The sequence below is a fragment of the Nematolebias whitei genome, chromosome 1 (genome assembly GCF_014905685.2).
Source record: "Nematolebias whitei isolate Nwh7 chromosome 1, NemWhi1, whole genome shotgun sequence".
Classification (NCBI taxonomy): domain Eukaryota; kingdom Metazoa; phylum Chordata; class Actinopteri; order Cyprinodontiformes; family Rivulidae; genus Nematolebias; species Nematolebias whitei.
This window is the reverse complement of record NC_056498.1, coordinates 29,946,965-29,966,849: the sequence shown is the minus strand read 5'-3', so window position 1 is coordinate 29,966,849 and position 19,885 is coordinate 29,946,965. Positions and strand designations below refer to the sequence as shown.

Sequence of the window (19,885 nt, the reverse complement as noted above, 5' to 3'; positions counted from 1 at the left end):
GGTGGGGTGGTGTTGGGTATTGGTTAGCGTAGTGCTACGTTAGTGCCAGCAGTTGTTGACTGGATGGGGTTGGGGAGCAGAGCACTATGCTTGTTTGTATCTTTTAGATCTTTAAGCGTACTGTTTGGCGTTTGTTTTAGATCCTTAGCTTCTCGTTCTTTTTATACTTTACACTTTCCTATTTTTGGGTGTAACTTGGACCATGTCTTCATACTTTTGTTCCACCTCATGTACCACATGGGATGGTAATGACAATAATGTTTACTTTAACTTGGAAAACTAGCTAGTTTTGGTCTTCCAATTAGTGACTGGCATCTCTGGTTATAGGTTTCTGAAAAACGGTGACCCACAATAAGCAATGATTTGCCTTGTTTTATAATACATTTTGTTGGTCATTGTGTGTGAATTCTTGTTAATAGGTACCCAAGAACCAGCATCAACATACTTAAACATGAAGTGGAATGCTTCAATGGAAAATCTGAATAGTTTTCTCTGCAAACAGTTGTGCTGCTTCTGATGTGTCTAACGAGCCTCTTCTTTGGAAAACAATGGCTCAAACAGAGCGGAATGATTTTAATGGCTGTCATATATGAGAAATGAATGACCCCTGAGTCTGAACCCAAACACCAAAACAAAACTTTGAACTGACATGACACACATCCAATCTTTATCAATATTCTAACAGACTATCTGGTGTTTAACACCCCATGTAATTGCATCAGGTAAAAGAGTAAGGGCACATCAAGGCCAAGACAAGGAAATCAATTTATTCTTTGCTGCAGGAGCCAAATTATGCTTCAAATTCAGATTTATACAGGTCATAGATATGACAGCTGTCTATATTTTAATCTTGCGCCAGTTAAAGTTTGATTACAAGCATAGAAGAGAAAGGAGTCTGTGCTCCATTGGATTACCTTAAAATTATATTCTATTTCCTGATGCATGAAGTTCAATCTGGTCCTCTGGACATTCCAAAAAAAAAAAAAAGCAAAGCTTTTTTTTTTTTTTTTTTTAAATGTCCAGAGGACCAGATTTAACTTTTTTGGATATATTCTATTTTTTTAAACATAATACAAAACGTATGTACAGAAGAGGGGTAAAAGGATAGTGCTGAATCACGGTGACTAAAAAGAGAAATAAGAAGAAAGTGAACACAAAGAAGTGTAGAGCTTGTACCTGTTCCCTCTTTGTTTCCGTTTTGATGTGTCCGCAGCTCCTCTGATTTGAAGAAGTCGATGCTGGCGTACGTGTTGAGGCTCGAACAGTTGCTCCCACTGGCAGCTGCGCCAACTCCCCCAACTCCAGAACCTGCGCCTACTACGGAGAAGAGCCGTGACTGGGGCTGGCTGCCTGAGGACCCATCCAGGCCAGCGTGGGGACTCCCTTTGTTGACCAAGTCCAAGTCTATGTAGTTAAGACCTTGCTCTGTAGAAAAAGTCTGATTGTTTCCAGAGAGTGGCGATTGGGTGGAGGAATCGGTAACAGCACCGTTCCCCCACAACATGCTTTCAAATCCAAGGCGACGGGTTGCAGCCTGGGTATGTTCCGGAAAGAGGGAGGCAGTTGAAGAGGACGTAGAAGTAGAAGTGGGGAGGGAAGGTGAGGCAACAAAGGTTTCTGAGCAGTGCCGTCTGCGTCCTTGGGGGTCAGCGCGGATTACTTTAACCCATTGGTCGGGGTTAGGTCCTGATTTACACAATGGAAAATCTAGACCTCGTGACAACAATGAAACAGGTGGGTCCGTCCTGGTGGGAGATGGAACTTTGGGGGAGACACTGGGTGACGTTTGAGGAACAGTGTTATTGTTCAGGCTAAAGGCCATCTCTGTGTAGTCCCCGCAGGTTGTAGGAGACTTGGACTCGGTCACTGATGGAACACTTTCTCTGCTTTTTCTAAGAGGGGTCTCAGCCACTTCAGAACACCTTTCATGAAGACTAGTAGGACCCTCCTTTCCAATTTTAGGGGCATGAGCAAGAACTGGAGGTGTGGGAGGGGTGTGGAAAGGGGGAAAAACTAATGGGGTAAGGGAATGTGGTGAAGGAGACGGAGAAGGACCCAAGTCCATGTTGACATACTCAGAAGCAGATGGGGGAGTGACTGGGGTAGAAGGACTCTGGGAGAGGGGTACAAAGTTTCCTACACAGGAAGTTGTTCTGTTTTGAGGATGCTGACTACTTGAGCTTTGAGGCAGCAACAATCCATGCCTCAGGCCTCTGCCTCGCCCTACTCCAACTCCAGTATGGGAAAACTTCTCCCCCTTGAATTCAATGCTTACATATTCACCAGGGCTCTTAGGTTCTGGCGGTAGGGGGTTCTCACGGACCCTAGGAAGGGTGTTAGCCTTTGATACATCAACAAAGAGGCTCACTGGTCTGCTTCTAGTATGAATACCCTGCTTTGATAACCCATTAGAGCCCCGTCTCTGAGTGACCTTGCTCCCTTCTTTGGACTTAGATTCACTTGCCACATTACTCAATGCCTTAGTAGACCGATCCTCGGTTTCCCCGAGACTCTCATTGCTGGCTGAGCTGGAGGAGTATGAGGATGAGGAGAGTGACTGATGCCGTCCACCCAATGTGCTGCCTACTGGTTGATCCTGATGCCCTCCAATATTTCTTCGACCACCTGTTTCCCTGCAACTTCCATTGGGCCTCCGACCTCGTCCAGGTCCATCATCAAAGTGCCCAGTAGTGGGGTTATGCTTGTATGACCGAGGAAGGGAGTAGTAAGAATACACCATCTTTGGGGGTTGTTGCAAACTAGTTTCTAATTGGCAGATGTGCTCAGAAGATGGGGGACTGCTATTTACAGAAGGTGCACTAATTGGAGACATGTTCATATAATCACTGCCAGCCCTGCTGTCTGCACTGCCACTGCCTACCCAAGCACCTTCAGAGAGGCCTCCACGCTGGTCTGGCGAGCAGCTACTGTTGGGAGACATTATCATATAGCCATCAGAAACTGGCGGAGGTTTAATTTGCTGTGGGGGAGACACGCTGTTGTTAGGCGTCATGGCCATATAGTCATCAGCAGGCTTGGAGTCTAACTCAGGAACAGAGACAGCTAGTGATTGGGACAATGACACAGGAGGGTGAGTAATTCCTGGCAGCATGGACATGTACCCATTGTCCACCCCTACATCTATTCCACCAACTGCTCCTGCGCCACCTTCAGTTTTGATTTCCCCTGCAACATCTAAGTACCCTTCTCCCCCAACACCAGCACCCAAGGCCGATTCTCTTTGCATAGAAGAGCAGGGAGAAGTAAAGGATTCTCGGCTGGTGCTCCTTGACATTATAGCATAATCGGCAGAATCTTCATCTGCAGGCTCCTCAGCTCTGCGCTGACGTGGGGCTAGTCTTTCCAGAGCCATAGGCGGCAAAGATGCGCGCTTGCTCAGCAGCCTTCGTTCAGCTTCACATTCACGGCTGGAGGAGCGTCGAAGCACCCTTCTAGTCTGAGGCTGGGACCCGCTGGCTAGTGTTCCTGGAGAAGGCTGAGAAGTAGGCATTAAGCTCCCTTGATTGTTACTGCCACCAGCATTACCACCACGTTGGCTCATTAGGATATAGTTGGCTCCTTCCTCACTAATAGACTGGCTACCAATGCTGCCAGCGGAGCTTCCTGGGAGGCTCAGGGAGGGGAGAACTGTGTGATCTCCAGGACTGGAACCATATTCATCTGAGGAGCCGTAATCACTGGGTGAGCCTGAGACAGAGGTATGGTTAGAGGGCACACGACTGTATTTACCAGGCACTGGGACAGCACTGGCCGATGTTATACCTCCAAACTCAGAGCCGTGCCCAGAGCTGGACGATAGGCTTTGAGCAGGGGATGGCGCTGGCGTAGAAATGGAGCGCATCAATGTAAAAGAAGTTTTAGCGTTTGTGGATGGGGCTGAACGTGCTGACTTTGATCTGAGGATCGGGGTGGTAGAGCAAGACCCATTAGTGGAAGGACTTGAGTTCACACCATGAGTCGGAGTAGACCCTGCTATCCCGTCATCACCTCTTCCTCCATCACTGGCAGTGCGAGACCTTGGAAAGCTGTGCCTGGGTGTGGGAGATGCACTAGAACTGGCAACTGCTGCTCCACCAGGAGGCTCAGTTCGGGGCCGGCGGAGAAAGCCGACCTGACTGGGAGGAGGGTTGGGGTGGTGGCGGCGTGAGGGAACGCTGATAGGGTTAGAAGCAGTAGCCCCTCCACCAGGACCAGAATTTGATTGGGACTTGCTGCGCTGGCGGAACTCTTCGCTCAGTGCTTTCATGGCCTCCAGCAAAGTTTCATGCATGTTTTGGGCCACCACCGAATCATCCACCTAGGACATGACATGAACAATGAAGACAAATCGTAACTGCAACAACATTTTGTATTAGGTCAAAGTTCATGCTCAATAATGCAGGTAGAAAATACAACAAAGTTCAGTCCTTCATCCTTTAGATGAAGGACGAAACGTCTCAACAAAAAAAGAAACCGTCCAGATGACCTGACTGAACTTTGTTGTATTAGGGTTTGAGTTATAGCAAACCATTCTATTATAACCATTATATATATATATATAACCATATAACCATTATACAAACCGGATTCCAAAAAAGTTGGGACACTAAACAAATTGTGAATAAAAACTGAATGCAATGATGTGGAGGTGCCAACATCTAATATTTTATTCAGAATAGAACACAAATCACAGATCAAAAGTTTAAACAGAGAATGGATCATTTTAAGGGAAAAATCTGTTGTTTCCAAATTTCATGGTGTCAAAAAATCCCAAAAAAGTTGGGACAGGTCCATTTTTACCACTGTGTGGCATCCCCCCTTCTTACGACACTCAACAGACATCTGGGGACAGAGGAGACCAGTTTCTCAAGTTTAGAAATAGGAATGCTCTCCCATTCATGTCTAATACAGGCCTCTAACTGTTCAATCGTCTTGGGCCTTCTTTGTCGCACCTTCCTCTTTATGATGCGCCAAATGTTCTCTATAGGTGAAAGATCTGGACTGCAGGCTGGCCATTTCAGTACCCGGATCCTTCTCCTACGTAGCCATGGTGTTGTGATTGCTGCAGAACGTGGTCTGGCATTATCGTGTTGAAAAATGCAGGGTCTTCCCTGAAAGAGATGACATCTAGATGGAAGCATATGTTGTTCTAGAACCTGAACATAGTTCTCTGCATTAATGGTGCCTTTCCAGACATGCAAGCTGCCCATGCAACCCCATACCATCAGTGATGCAGGCTTCTGAACGGAGCGTTGATAACAACTTGGGCTATCCTTGTCCTCTCTGGTCCGGATGACATGGTGTCCCAGTGTTCCATAAAGAACTTCAAATCGTGACTCATCTGACCACAGAACAGTCTTCCATTTTGCCACACTCCATTTTAAATGACCCCTGGCCCAGTGCAAACGTCTGAGCTTGTGGAGCTTGTTTAGAAATGGCTTCCTCTTTGCACTGTAGAGTTTCAGCTAGCAACGGCAGATGGCACGGTGGATTGTGTTCACTGACAATGCTTTCTGGAAGTATTCCTGAGCCCTTTCTGTTATTTTCTTGACAGTGGCATTCCTGTTTGAGGTGCAGTGACGTTTAAGGGCCCAGAGATCACGAGCATCCAGTAGAGTTTTACGGCCTTGACCCTTATGCACAGCGACTGTTCCAGATTCTCTTAATCTTTTGATGATGTTATGCACGGTTGATGATGATAACTTAAAAGTCTTTGCTATTTGACGCTGGGTAACACCATTCTGGTATTGCTGCACTATCTTTCTGCGCAACAATGGTGGAATTGGTGATCCTCTTACCATCTTGGCTTCTGAGAGACACTGACACTCTGAGGAGCTCTTTTTATACCCAATTATGTTGTCAATTGACCCAATTAGTGTTAATTGGTCTTCCAGCTGATCTTTATATGGTCAATTTCCTTTTTCCAGCAACTTATTGCTACTTGTCCCAACTTTTTTGGAATTTGTTGACACTGTGAAATTTTGAATCAACATGTTTTTCCTTTAAAATGTTACATTTACTCAGATTAAATTTTTGATTTGTCATCTATGTTATATTACGAATAAAATATTGACATTTGCCATCTCCACATCATTGCATTCAGTTTTTATTCACAATTTGTTTAGTGTCCCAACTTTTTTGGAATCCGGTTTGTATTTCAAGAGAACTTAAAAGTTTGAAAAATTGACTATACGCATGTTAAACTGGTCATAAAGCCTTACACGAGAAAAGCTCACCTGCATCCAGAACTCGCCAGGGCCCGTCACCGCAGAGCGTCCCACTTCTACGAAAAAGAAGTTTTCAGAATGTCCGCAGCGCCTGACGTTCATCAGCTGCAGCACCACCGCGGCAGCATCAGAGTTCAGCTTCACAAAGTTGACCGTCTTCTCAGTGAGGCAAAGACGATATATGCCAACCAGGTTCTTCGCCTGACCGAGGCCTTTGGGCCAGACTTTCACCTGCCACACCTCTTTGAATGCAGGTCCAGGATTGGGTGCTCCATAGTCCCCTGCAGCGCTGGTGTCAGTGAGATTTTTACCTTTTAAAGACAGAACAGAAACAAATAGATGAACAAGCTATAAAGCTATTGCAACAAAGAACGATTATGACCTTCATGTACATACTAGAATCCACCTGGTGAAACCACCTCTATTTACCTGATATTTAAAGGCTAGGTGTCTTTAGTACGAGGTGAGCTTCTGCTGTGCTTTTAATTGATTTTTTTAAACCAGAGATGAAACCCAACATGCACCAGCTTGTGAATCAGTCTCAGTATACCTGTAGGCTTCACATTTGAAGTCCCATTTGTCAACCACACTGCCATCCCAACACACACACACATTTTAAACGATCTTCAAATGAAGCGCTACACAAAAATGATGACTGTGAGAGAAAAGCAACAGCCAAGGAAACATTTAAAGCAACCCAATTTGGAAAATACTTCACAAGGAAATCTTTACTGGAACCAAAGAAAACAATCGAAAATGACGGGGCCCTCAAAAAGTCCCTCTTTAAAACTCTTACTGGAGTGCCTCATGGGATTTCAGGACTTACAAATTGTTGTGTCTTGTAGCGGTAGTAGTACAGACAGTCCATTCAGCCTTTGTATGCAGCAGGCTTTTTTTTCAGACTGTACATGAATACCTGAGGCAACAACAAGGTGCAGAGAAAAGTCTGGGTGAGATCTGATCCTTGGGCCAAACAAAAGCAGGGGGTTCATTGAACCACTTTACGTTTTTAAATGCCTATTTTTTTGCGTCTAAAGTTAACACACTTGAGGAAAAACATGTTTCTATTTTCAGAGCGTCTCCTAAATCGGTCAGCCTTACTGAACTCATTTTTAGGACAGATTTGAACTCAGTTACCTACAAAATATCTCTAATATGTAGATGAAAATGGAAAACCATTACCTTTCTTTTAGTTTTGATTGGGTTATTATTTATCTTTTAGCAAACACCCTTAAAAAAATCTTAAACTTAACCCTCTACTCCAGTTTTCTGTCACATTTCTAGACCAGATATGTCTGAGCATGATAATAATCTACAACACAGGATGAATCAACGTCAGAAGTGAAGAGGGAAACCTCCACAAGGAGGCTCACCTGCTTCTTTCTTGGGAACAAGATGTTCTTTGTCCAATGTTGTTGAACTTGAGCACCTGCCTTATTAACTTCTGCTGCATCTGGCATATTAAAATGGTGTTGAAAACAAGTTGTTTCAGACAGTTGGGTTAGCAAAATGTCTAATGAACCACTGGACATATTTTAATGAAATTCTTAAAGTAATTATTGGATATAACTGATTTTCATTTTGAGTCAGTTCATTTATATTTAGTTCTAGAATTGTGCCGCTCAAGGTGGCTGCATGTTGGAGCAGCTCTGTTACTTTCATTTTGAGATTTTGCTGTTGGAAACTTTAATTCCTCTTTTTCTGGATGTAAATCACAATTTTTCGGAGGATTGTTTCCTCTGGTATCAGATGCTGTGCAGCTGGAAGGATTTTTACTGAAACTTTTTTTAGTTTTGGACATTTGTTATGATGCGTAACCATGGCAACAAGGCAGTTTTCTAGAACCAACAGCAGCTGATTAACATCTCAAAAGCTCAAATAATATCTCAACTACAGCCCCAAATCTCAAATGAGTTGAAAAGGATGTTCTGTGGACGCATTCTCATCTACCTGCCAGCTGTGCTCGAGTGCCTGACCACTGAGATCCTGGAACTAGCAGGAAACATGGATCATGACAGTGGAAGGACAGGATCGTCCCTCGGCACCTACAGTTGGCTGTTTGCAGCGACGAGGAGCTCGGCAGACTGCTGGGAGGAGTGGCCATCACTCTGGGAGGAGTTCTGCCTGGCATTTGGGCAGTCCTACAACCCGAGGGGAACCGAGAGGTCAGCCGAGTCTGAGTGGACGGATCGGACAGCATCTGCAGCCAGTTTCTTAGGATCCACTGTGGATGGACCTTTACAAGAGATCCTTCCTGCCTACAGCCATCAGCATCTATAACATCTCTTAATGAAACGAGGATATCAAGTTACAACAACAAATAATTTCCCTCTGGGATTAATAAAGTATTTTTGAATTGAATTGAATTTGAATTATAAATGGCTCCCACAGCGAATTGGTCTTCTTAGCCAACACAACTTACCGTATTTTTCGGCCTAAAAGTCGCAGTTTTTTTGCATAATTTACATGCCCTGCAACTTATATACAGAATCAACTTATTTATGTTTTTTCCTCCATATTTATAAACCAATTTTTGGCTGAGATATGACCGATTTCATTCATTCTGACACTGAAAACATTGAACATTACCATTTTCATCCACTAGATGGCACTTGAGTAGTATGGCATGCTGTTGTGTCATGTAAGGTAAAAGTGGATATTAATGACATAATCGGCTTGCCAAAGAAGCCACCTTCGTCTAGCTCCAGGATCATGCCCGGAGCAACCGTCAAATCAGCTGTATTTCGCTGCCCCTCCCCGGCAAAATGCAGCTGATTTGACAGTGCATTTATTAAGCAAAAGTTCAACTAAGACACACATTTACTATAATGTTGAGCAAACAAATAATTATTTTAGGTGCTTATCTTGTTAAATTTCAAAGAAATGGACAGCGAGTCGTCCCTCTGCACGCTCCTGCTTCCGCGAATCGGCTTTTGAAAATGCAGCTGATTTGACCGTTAAAGTGCATTTATTAAAGAAAAGTTCAACTGAGACACACCTTTACTATAATGCTGAGCAAACAAATAATTGTTTTTAAGTGTTAATCTTGTTAAAAGTCCTCCTGTGCACGCGCTCCCATGGCTGCCATTTAGCAACCCATCGATTTTTGGCTCAACACCGGCTCACATTTACGTGTTGTTAGCGGTGACGAATAATAGATGCGACGTATAAGGTGAAGTGACATATTGATGTTTTTTCCCACTTTAATAGACATATTTGGACTGATGCGACTTATGCAGCAGAAAGTACGGTAAACTCAGTCAATTTCTTATATACGAAGCTAAAACTGGATGTGGTAGTAGCTGAGAGTCATGCACAGCGCATGCTTTGAGTGTGACATCGTGCAAAATTGTGAGGCGTCGCGTTATTTCTAAGGTCTGACCAAAAATGTCTACAACTGCATTTCTCAGTTTCAGATGATTTCCATCTAAAACTCGGAGCCTTTAATTTCAAACAGTTTCAGTGGCACTTTGTAGATTTCATGAAACCATAAAAACGTCTCGCCACAGCTGAACCATTATAAACACACGCTTCTGTGTCTGCGTACGTTTGCTCTTCCTTTTCTCGTGTCTCTGCTGCAAATCCTACGACGACAGCAACCGTGAGCGGACACTGCGGTCGCCACCGTGCCAAACACATTCACAAATCCTCGTCCCTAAAACTCGCAACAGTAAAGCCGTCTGCTTCCTCTAAAACTGGAAGCTCGCACACAACTTGAAACAGACCCAGAATAGATTGTTTGTGGAAAGCCTGTCGAGGCTGCGGCTTACAGGCTGAGGAACGGGGCACTCTCCCCTGCATTAGATGAGTCACTCAAGGCCATGCATGGCTGTTTTTCACGCTTCACGCATGAAGCCCTGCTCGCTTCCTTGAGTCAGATTTGCAACAGGAAGAGGCGGTTAGGGGACTTCTCTGTGGAGACCAAAGAAATAAGGGACTGTATAAGATTGTAGTGATAACAGAAACAGAAATTACCCTTTACAAGAAAACTACTTCCAGAAATCCATGTTACTCTTAAACGCGAACACTCTAGATGTTGTGGAGTTCCCCGTTAGCTCAAAACTGATCAATACCACCCTAAAAAGCCCTTTCAGAGGACATGCTAGAATAATTTCAAGGTGTAGCCCGATGCACCCCTGGCAAACATCACAAACATTTGCTCCTAGTTACGTAAAGGTTGGTGCAGTTCCAACGCAGAGCAGAATGAATTATAGATCGCCCCTGGCCTTCCTCTGGGCTTGTTTTATACCGATGCAGCGCTCATTTGGGAAGGAATCACCTGAGAAAGCTGCGCGCAGTACGACACCACCTCTATCGAAAACGAAAAACATAAGAGAAGCATAATGAACCCTCGGAAAAACAACCACGCAGACACGACTCTTAGCCGGAGATCCAAGTTAATGCGTGCGAAAACCAAACACACCTGTACGCTAATGGAGGATCCGGGCAGGTAGTCGAGTGAGGGCAAAAATCACTCGGGCGACCTCGGTGCACTCTGGAGGAACGCCTACTCGAGTTTTAGCATCAGATTTAGCGAGCTAAAAACAACCAACACTGGCAGATTCATGCACCAGGTGTTTACTCCAGTTTGGGCATCGCCACACATGAATATGGCAGTAACACGTCGAGAACGGCAGCCCACTCTGGGAACACTGGTGTCCATTCAGAGCAATGTATTTGCCACGCTGGCTCCCTTGAGATGGGCTGCATAAAATGGGGTACTTGCAGATTTCTCCACATTTATACGTTTACTGTAGTAATATGTTGCACAATTCTTAAAACAGCACGCTCCAATTTCACCTTCTAGTCCCATAAGACCAGATGCTACAGTGCTGTAAGGAACCACGTTCAGGTTTTGTGGTAGTAAAATGTCACTTTTGTTCTTGTTCTCCACAGAGCAGAACAGAATTTTGGTATTTTCCCCACAGATTTAATTTAAGTTTTCTTGTAGTTTGAGCTCAACTGGATCATTTTAACGCCAAAAAATGTGTTAAAATGTGGACGCTGATTCAGCTTTTACACAATAGATTTCCTGTTTTTGATATTTCGGTGCGTGTTTTTTGTAATCCGACTACTTTGTGCCATTTTAGCAATTCTTACATCATAATGTTCAGTTCATTCAGGAAGGAGGTGGGTGCTGGGACTTTTGGTTCTTGTAACTTTTATACTGTTCAAAATATTTTACGTTTTCTGCAAGTATTTTCTGTATGGATATACAGTACATTAAGATCTCTAATTCTTTAGTTCTTGTTGAAATCTAACTAACCCTCCTGCTGCCCTTGGATCAAAATGACTCATGAGGTCTTACTTTTGAAACTATGGCCTCATGGGTTGTTTTGACCTAAGTTTAACCAATATATTTGCTTTATTTTGTTATCTTATGCTATTACTTTTTGCATTTAGCTAACTTTACTTTCTTGCTACATTTAGCTTTTAGCTTTGTAGTTTATCTCTTAATTTACAGCAGCATAAAGGAATTTCTCCAGAATTTAAGAACAGTTAAAATGATGAAAATGCAACATTTAATAATTTTGAAAAACAAATATATGAGATTCGAGTTGTTTTAAAATGGCAACATTCCACTTTGTTTTGGACCTGACTCTGACTAGTTGTTAGCTCATCAGTAGTCAGAGTTCAACCATTCCCCTAAGATAAGTGAAAAAAGCTTATTTGTAATTTTTCTACATAACCTGACTTCAAATGCCAAAATTAAATGTGTTTTTTAAATAATTTTAAGGATTAAACAAACAAACACAGGCCATAATGACTATTTCTCCAATCTGAGGCTATGAATGTGGAAAGGGGAAGCTGGATGATCTGGTTTGATTCTGAAAACATTGCATCTACACATTAGGAGCAGCTGTGGCTGAGCAGTTGTCCTCCAATCAGAGTTGGGGGTTCGGTTCCACCAGCAGTCACATGTTGAATTGTCCCTGGGCAAGACACTGAACTCCTCATTTCCTCTGATGTGTGATTGATGTATGAATGTGATCTAAAGCGATGGTTCCCAACCATCGTCCTTGAGGAACGCCATCCTGCATGCTTTGGTTGATTCCCTGCTTTAACACACCTGATTCAGTGATTTTATTACGTCCTCAAGTTCTGCCAAAGCCTATTAAACACACATTCATTCAAATCAGGTGTCAAAGCAGGGAAACAACTAAAACATGCAGGATGGCGTTCCTCAAGGACCATGGTTGGGAACCATTGGTCTTTGTAGAGCTGTAGTAGAGTGTTGTATGAATGTGTGTGTGGAGGTAAATGAGGACACAGATTGTGTTAAAGCACTTTGAGTATCTTGATTAGATAGAAAGGCGCAATCTATATAAGCAGTCCATTTACTTACCAGTACTCAGCCGAATTTCATAAAACCTGGTGCAGATGTGATGTTTGAGCAAAACGAAAAGTCTTGACATTTTGAAGCAGGTCAGGACAATTTTCTTTTAAATGACAGAAAAGTATTACATTTGGCACAAGATGCTCTCTTCTAGTTGTCTCTGTGCTAAAAGGAGATAAATAGGAGCTTTGAGGGGATATCAGAGCAGCCGTTTTACCCCCGAGGCAGCTCTCCTCCGAGTGACAGCCTAAAACTTCTTGTGGTTTTTTTAATGCAAATCCAAAGGAAGTGGGTCTCCTTTAGCCACTGGGTAGGATTCTAGTTTAAAACATTAAGAGGTTTCATTTTTAAACCGTTGTCTTAAAAGCTTTAACATTTACATAAAGTGATTTGAGTTTAAAATAATAATTTAGATATGCCAAAGAATTTAAATGATTCAAAATTACAAGAAGACTCCGTGTTATATATGAACACAAAGAGAAATTTGTGTTCCAACTTTTTTTTTTTGAATTTGATGCAACAACACTTCTTGGTAAATCGTTGGAAAACCTGTTTATTTCCCCCCGTTACTGGAGCCACATTTGTTAGAATAATAATGTATTTGTGAGTTGAGCAGCAGAGTTGAGTGTGTCAGTTGTGCCCTTGAAAAATAATTGCAATATCTCTGTTATTGCCCAACAGCTTATTCTGCTAGTGACGCTAGCTTTGAGTTTCTGGCACCTGATTGTCAGAACCTGTGAGCAACCTGTGGCCATCCCATAGCTCCATAGTCTGGGACTGAACTCTGTCCATAACAGCAACACTCAACCCCACAGCACTGGATTTATCAGAGACTCCGTTCAAAACTTGGTAGCAGAGTGGATGAGATGCCCCGCCTGCAGTCCTGACCTGAACCCTGAACAGCTATGGGATCAAATAAAGCATGTTTGTTCCCAAGTGACCAACACAACCACACTGGCTGACTTGCAGCAAATTCTGGTTGAAGAACAGGATGCCATCCAACAGCAGTCAAGAACAGAGCTGGTGGGCAGCAGGAGGAAGAGGAGCCAGTCTTTTGTGGCTGCGTATGGTTCTTCCACATGCTACTAAGGACCTTGTTAGTTTTCATTCAACCTTTATTTACAGGTTAGTCTCACTGAGTCACGAGGACTCATTTTCAAGAAAGACCCGTTTTAGACAGACAACATATAGAGTACGGACAACAATAATTCAACAAAAAGCAATTAAATATCAAATAAAAGTAGTTAATCAAGGTGCCTTATAAAACAAGGTAAATTACTAAAAACAAGAATATATTTGCTTAGTGAAATGAATAAAATTCAAATTAGCCAATAGATCTTGTTTTTTTTTTTCTCCAGAATTCTACCGTCCAATCCAATGAACTACACCAAAAAAAGATTTAATAGCAATATAATGTGTTTGGAATTGGCAGATAAGATTTGACAAGTTTTTTTGGGACGCAACACACATACTCAACTTTGCTGCTCAACCCTCAAATGTATTTTTCTAACAAACGTGGCACCATTTAAGGAAAATAAACAGGTTTTTCAATAGTATAAGGTTTACTGCCAAAACCTATTGTTACAACAAAAAAAAGATTAACCAAACACAAGTTTCCTTACTTTTTTGGTGCTAAGCTGAGTTGGTTATTTCTGCCTGGACATCTAGGAAAACTACTCTTGCACTCACTAAACTCAGTTTCATGTTTCTGACCTCACTGCTCGAACATTCAGCACTGTGCTATGAGACTGCAAAATACTTCGCTGAAATATCTGAGGCCTAAACACACACCCCCCTCCCATGAGCTACCCCCGTCTCAGCTACTGTTCCAATAACGCAGTCCTCTGCCAACTCCACAGCAGAAAAAGAGACGGATCGGAGAGCAGAGCCAGGCAGCAGTGGAAACAGTCAACTTAAATCTGGTTTTTACAGATTTGAATAAAACTATTCAAACTTCCTCGCACTTTATCCATCTTCAGCATCTGTAATCCAGTAATCCCACCCCCACGTCCCTGATTCGGGCCAGGACACCACGAGTCCTCGACGTCAGCGTCGGTTCAGCTTCACATGTGGTTCGCGTTAAAAGTCTCGAACTGTAACAAACACTCGTTTCTACACAAGCACATGAAATTATTGGTGACACGGTCGGGGTTGGCGTGTAAGGAGGCCGTGTTGAAGCTTCAAACGTAGCTGCCCTCAACGAAACTGGCAGCCATTTTTACTGGTTTGTCGTCGCAGTTGCTAAACAAGGAAGCAGAGTCGGCGGTGTAACTGGAGCTCGTCTACACGGTCCAACAAGGTTTCTGAGGCGCCAACTTATAAACGTTCTGAAAACACGAGCTGCTTGATTGGGTAGTTATCACCCGCCACCAAAAGGCAAAAGTGGGTGGTCATGTTTTTGACCTAAACGTTAGCAAACACTAAAACAGCTACAACTCAGCCATTCTTACAAATATTGAGTTAAATTTGGTGTGGTTGTTTATTTATTATATTGACAAATATAACTGTGTATCATCAGCATAAAAATTTTTTTATCCCATGCTGTTTAATAACTTTATCTAATGGAAGCATATACTGAATGAGATAAAGAGTATGGGTCCAAACACTGAACCTTGAGGAACTCCGTGACTAACTTTGATGTATGAGGAAGATTCATAATATTTACATTCACAAATTGGAATCTATCAGATAGATATGATTGTTAAGTGAAATATGAAGTTTAGTGACATCTGGTTTCAAACTGTCCCCTCACTGAACCCTGAACGATATCCATGAAGTTGAACTTAAAGTTACTTGAACTTACACATGCTTCTAAAAAAAAATCTGAATATTGTGCAACAGTCAATATTTTTTTGTCAATCTTTACAGAAAGTGAAACTCATATTATATAAGATTCATTACACAGAGTGAAATGTTGAGTGGAGAGGCCCAGAATCCACGTTGCTGAAGTCCAGAGTGGAGTTTCCACAGTCAGAGATGATTTGGGGCCATGTCCTCTGCTGGTGTTGGTCCACTGTGGTTAAAGTCCACAGTCAACACAACATCTAGCAGGACATTTTAGAGACTTCATACTTCCTTCTGCTGACAGTCTTTATGGAAATGCTGGTTTCATTTCCCAGCAGGACTTGTCTCCTGCCCACACAGATAAAAGGTACCAAAAGCTGGCTGTGGAATATTCTAACTTTCTGAGACACTGAATTTTGGTCATTTGTTATTTTTAAGCCATAATCATCCAAATTACAATAAAGGCTTGAAATATTTCACTCTGTAATGAATCTTTCTGGAATGATTGACAAAAGAAATTGAACTTTTTCCACGTTATTCTAATCGTTTTAAGATGCACCGGTGTTATAACAAGACTGTCTTTAGTAAAGTTGAAACATTTTAATGTGATGCTAAAGCTTTCCGATGGTGTGTTCCGTGTTCAATTAGCATCTATGCCAACTGATGCTCGACAGCCTGTGATTAATAGTTTATTTTCTACATAATTTATTGTGCGATCATTATGAAGAATAAAAATATAAAACCCCTTCATTATTGATGCAAATTCCAACTTGTAAAATGATGTTCAATCAATCAAATCCGATCGATAGACGATCAACTCGGTCATGTCAATCAAAATGCGTTGCTAATTATTTTTACACTCACACAGCAGATCTTTTCATTGTAATCAAATCGTGAGGAAGAAAAAAAATAAAATAAAAACGCCTGACGACGAGTGAACTTTATCGTTTCATTTTCCCTTCACTGCGCCGCTGTTAAATAACTCCAGAACTTCCCGACTCCAACGTTCAGCAGCTCGTATTAACAACCGCCGATCGATAGGCTGCAGAAGATCTAAAACCTCGTGCTCGACCCATCGGCGCCCGCTGTCTAAATGGATTATCTTGCCACTGGCTTGTTTGGTATCGATCAAACCAAAGGGAATAATTGATTGGCTGCACGAGCGCTGGGCGGATCGGCGTCCATCATATTTCACTCTGACGCAACATGGTCAGAAGGGACGGGCGCTGACCACCGGCTGCCCGGCTTGTTGTGCGTTTACAGGGTGTTAATGTGCCACAAACGCCGAGAGGAAACCTGCAGCAGCGCCAGCCTGGAACCGAGCTCCCCTCCAGCTGACATGACGACGGCACGTGACCGAGTTTCAAGTTCCTGGAACAAAAGCGGCGTCTCTGACTTCATTAGCACCCGGCCTCCGCCGTGCCACCAGCGGCTGACCCTCGAGACAACAATTACAGCCCAATTAGAGAGATGAGCCGTGCTTAAGCACCGGCTTAACGTTTAATCAGCCGGTTCAACGAGATCCGCGACTCATGGGCCGGAGCAGCCAATCAACCCTTCAGGATTTAAACTATAAATAAGTTGTAAAAATCAAGTGTTTGACTTCAGGGCACGTCAACAGACAGTTTATTTCTTTCCCAAAAAGTGTGATGAGTCCTGATGAACTGGATTTATTTTGTGCTGCATAAAGTGTCATAAATGATGTGACGATAATCCAAAGATTTAATCCAGAGTAAGAAGTGAAAACTGATCTGTGGATCAGCCTGGATAAACATTAATATATATTATGCTGCATTTATATGATTCAAATATATAAAAAGTGCTTCCTGTACATTTTCTGTTTAAAAATCCACCTTTTTTCAGCTTTTTATAAAGACAATGTAAGTTTTTTTTAATGCCAAACTACATTTACATTAAAATTTGCCTTTTTTTTTTTTTTTACTGTAAACATTTAAATGTGTCCACAGACGTTCAGCTAAACTAAAAATCGGAAGAAAAAATATTTTGCATGCCGTTGATTACAAGTCTAAGAAAAAGGAACCAGCTTTGATGAGAACTTCATAAAAATCAGAAATCTATCAAGAAAAGTGTGATGGCTGCGTCAGATTATGTTGTAAAACAAAGATCACAAATTGTTTTTCTACTCTTAATTTCCTTTTCTCAGACTTATTCGCACCTGAAAATTACGTTTTTTTTTTTAAATACTTTTCTGAACTTTTCAAGATTTTGTAGAAACACTTAGAAAACATCCAACTACCAGTCAAACTAAGGCCCGCAGGCCAAAAATGGCCCTTGTTAACACCTTGTCTGCACCCCAAGATTATACTTTAAAAGTAAAATACTGTATCTCTTATCATTTTATAAAAAAAAACTTTAAAAAAACTGAGCACAATTAATTTAGTGCATGAGAGTTGTCCATCTTTAAAGCCAAGAAAAAGTACTTTGATGGATAAAAGTTTTGAAGAACATGCAACAACGAAAATATGTCAAGTTTTTGACTGGAGTTACAGTTAGGCCTGTCACGATAACAAATTTTGCTGGGCAATTAATTGTCTCAGAAATGATTGCAATAAATGATAATATTATTTGAAATTTGACAATTAGTAATTATTGTCAAATTTAAGAAGAAATGTTGGTTAATTTGTTTTGAGTGTAGTATCTTTTTTGACCACTGGATGGCAGTATAACTGTTTGAACCAATGGATAGTGAGGGAGCGAGCAGCGTGTCTCTAAGAAAAATGGGAGGGAGGCCCCTTCACGTGACATGGGCCGTCTCTCATTCCTGTTTTTCGGTTCTCAAAATGGCGGATGCTCGTTGTGGTTTGAGCGATTTAGCATAGCATTTTTCACACAAAGCTTTTAATTAATAATTTAAAAAAAAATCAGTAAACAAGTTCTCAGCTTCTTTTTTCAGAAAAAATCAACTTTTTCACGAAGGCACGGGTTTTAACCATGAATTTTAAGAGCTTTGACAAGACGGAAGTTTCAGTACTGTACAGTACATATACGTATGTTGTTAAAATGTTGTGGTTTAAGAGTTTAGAACATTGTTAAGAACATTGCAAGAGTGTGGGAGGGGTTTACAAAACCTTAATATATATATATAAATACTAAAATAAATATAGCAGTGCCCCCCTACCATTATACAAGCAGGGTGCCCCACCCCGTCAACAGAACCGAGTGTCCTGCCTAGTCAACTGAATTGCGCACGCCCCACCCGTCGGCACTGCCGTAGCGCTAAGCTAGCGGCACGCAATACCAGGCACGCTAGCTAAAAAGCTAAATGCAACGCTCACGCTGCCTCTTTCCTCATGCTGAACCTTCACACTGCCCCCCCACCCCACGCTCAAAAACTATCAGTACAAACAGTGTGCAGCTCAGACGCGTTCTCCCCCCCCCCCCATACAGGATACCGGTTGAAAAAAATAAAAAAATCACGGATGAGATAAGCGCCCCGCCATGGCAAGTTATCTAGGGGAAACACTGTATAGCATTCCTACTTGGTGGTCTTTCACCTATGGGGGGGGGGGTAACGTAACCCCCGCAATAATAGAGGGACTACTGTATTTGAAATTGGCCCTTGGTTTGAAAAACGTTTTAAACTTTGGCCCCCTTTTGTAACCAAGTTTCCCCCCCCCCCCCCCCCAATGTACAAAACGTAATCTGTGAAATACAGATTTTTATAGTTTAGGAAATGAAATAGGGAATAGAGAAATACCAACTGTTTGACCAATTTCTATAACTTAAAAGCTACAAAAATAAAAATAAAAAATTATTATTTTTGTTTTGTTTTCATACAGAGACTTACGGTATCAGTTGACTGAGTTTGTTTTTAAAAAATGACCCAAAAAATTATGCAACTCGGTTTTACTAGTTTCCAAATTTTGAGAAATTATCTTCCAATGTCTAAATGTTTTAAGACACACGGAGCACATTTTATCTGAATACATTTAGATCAGGTGATTGTTTTTAGTTTGACGTGTTCGTGACGGCATCAGAAAATGGAAGCCAATCTCAACTAACCCAAACTTGCCGTCCTCTCCTGCAGCTCTCAACCTCAGATAAACGTGACAGTTGTCCACAAGACGCTTTGTTTTCGTCTCTAACTCAAACAGACACCCGACTATCAACGGCTCGGGTCTGAATTTTCTCCCGTCGAATCAAAAACAGTCTTTATCTGCTTTCGGCTGTGTTTATTTCGGCCTGTTTACGAGCGTGTGGGTGTGTTTGCCAGATAGCGATGCTCTCTAATTTACAGCTACTGGCTCCCAAGTTGCGCTTTATCGCATTCTTTCTTTTGAGGTCAACTGCGGCTCCTCGTGAGGTGTCGCCCGAGCTGTGGCGGCGAGCTGCGCCTCCCGCCCGTTTGGCCGAGGTTAAACCTTTAACACACTCCGCTGCCTCTGAATAGTGGAGCAAACGGCCGCCCTAAAGCCTGATACTGTACTCGCTGCCTGACAGGGTCTTACAAGGACTCAGCTGAATAAATAACAGGGATTCTGCCGGCTCGTGTTTAATTATCGTTGGCTCTGGGGGG

General features: G+C 42.3%; 1 protein-coding gene across 1 annotated transcript in view; it reads right to left on the bottom strand.

Moving 5' to 3' along the window:
- Positions 1-19,885, bottom strand: part of si:ch73-335l21.1 (insulin receptor substrate 1-B) — a 69,277-nt gene that overhangs the window by 42,359 nt on the left and 7,033 nt on the right. Inside the window, exons 2-3 of the mRNA XM_037676365.1 lie at positions 6,237-6,538; positions 1,177-4,318 (exon numbers count right to left, since the gene is read on the bottom strand). Of these exons, the coding sequence (XP_037532293.1) occupies positions 1,177-4,318; positions 6,237-6,538 (3,444 nt within the window). The remainder of the gene's footprint in view (positions 1-1,176; positions 4,319-6,236; positions 6,539-19,885) is intronic.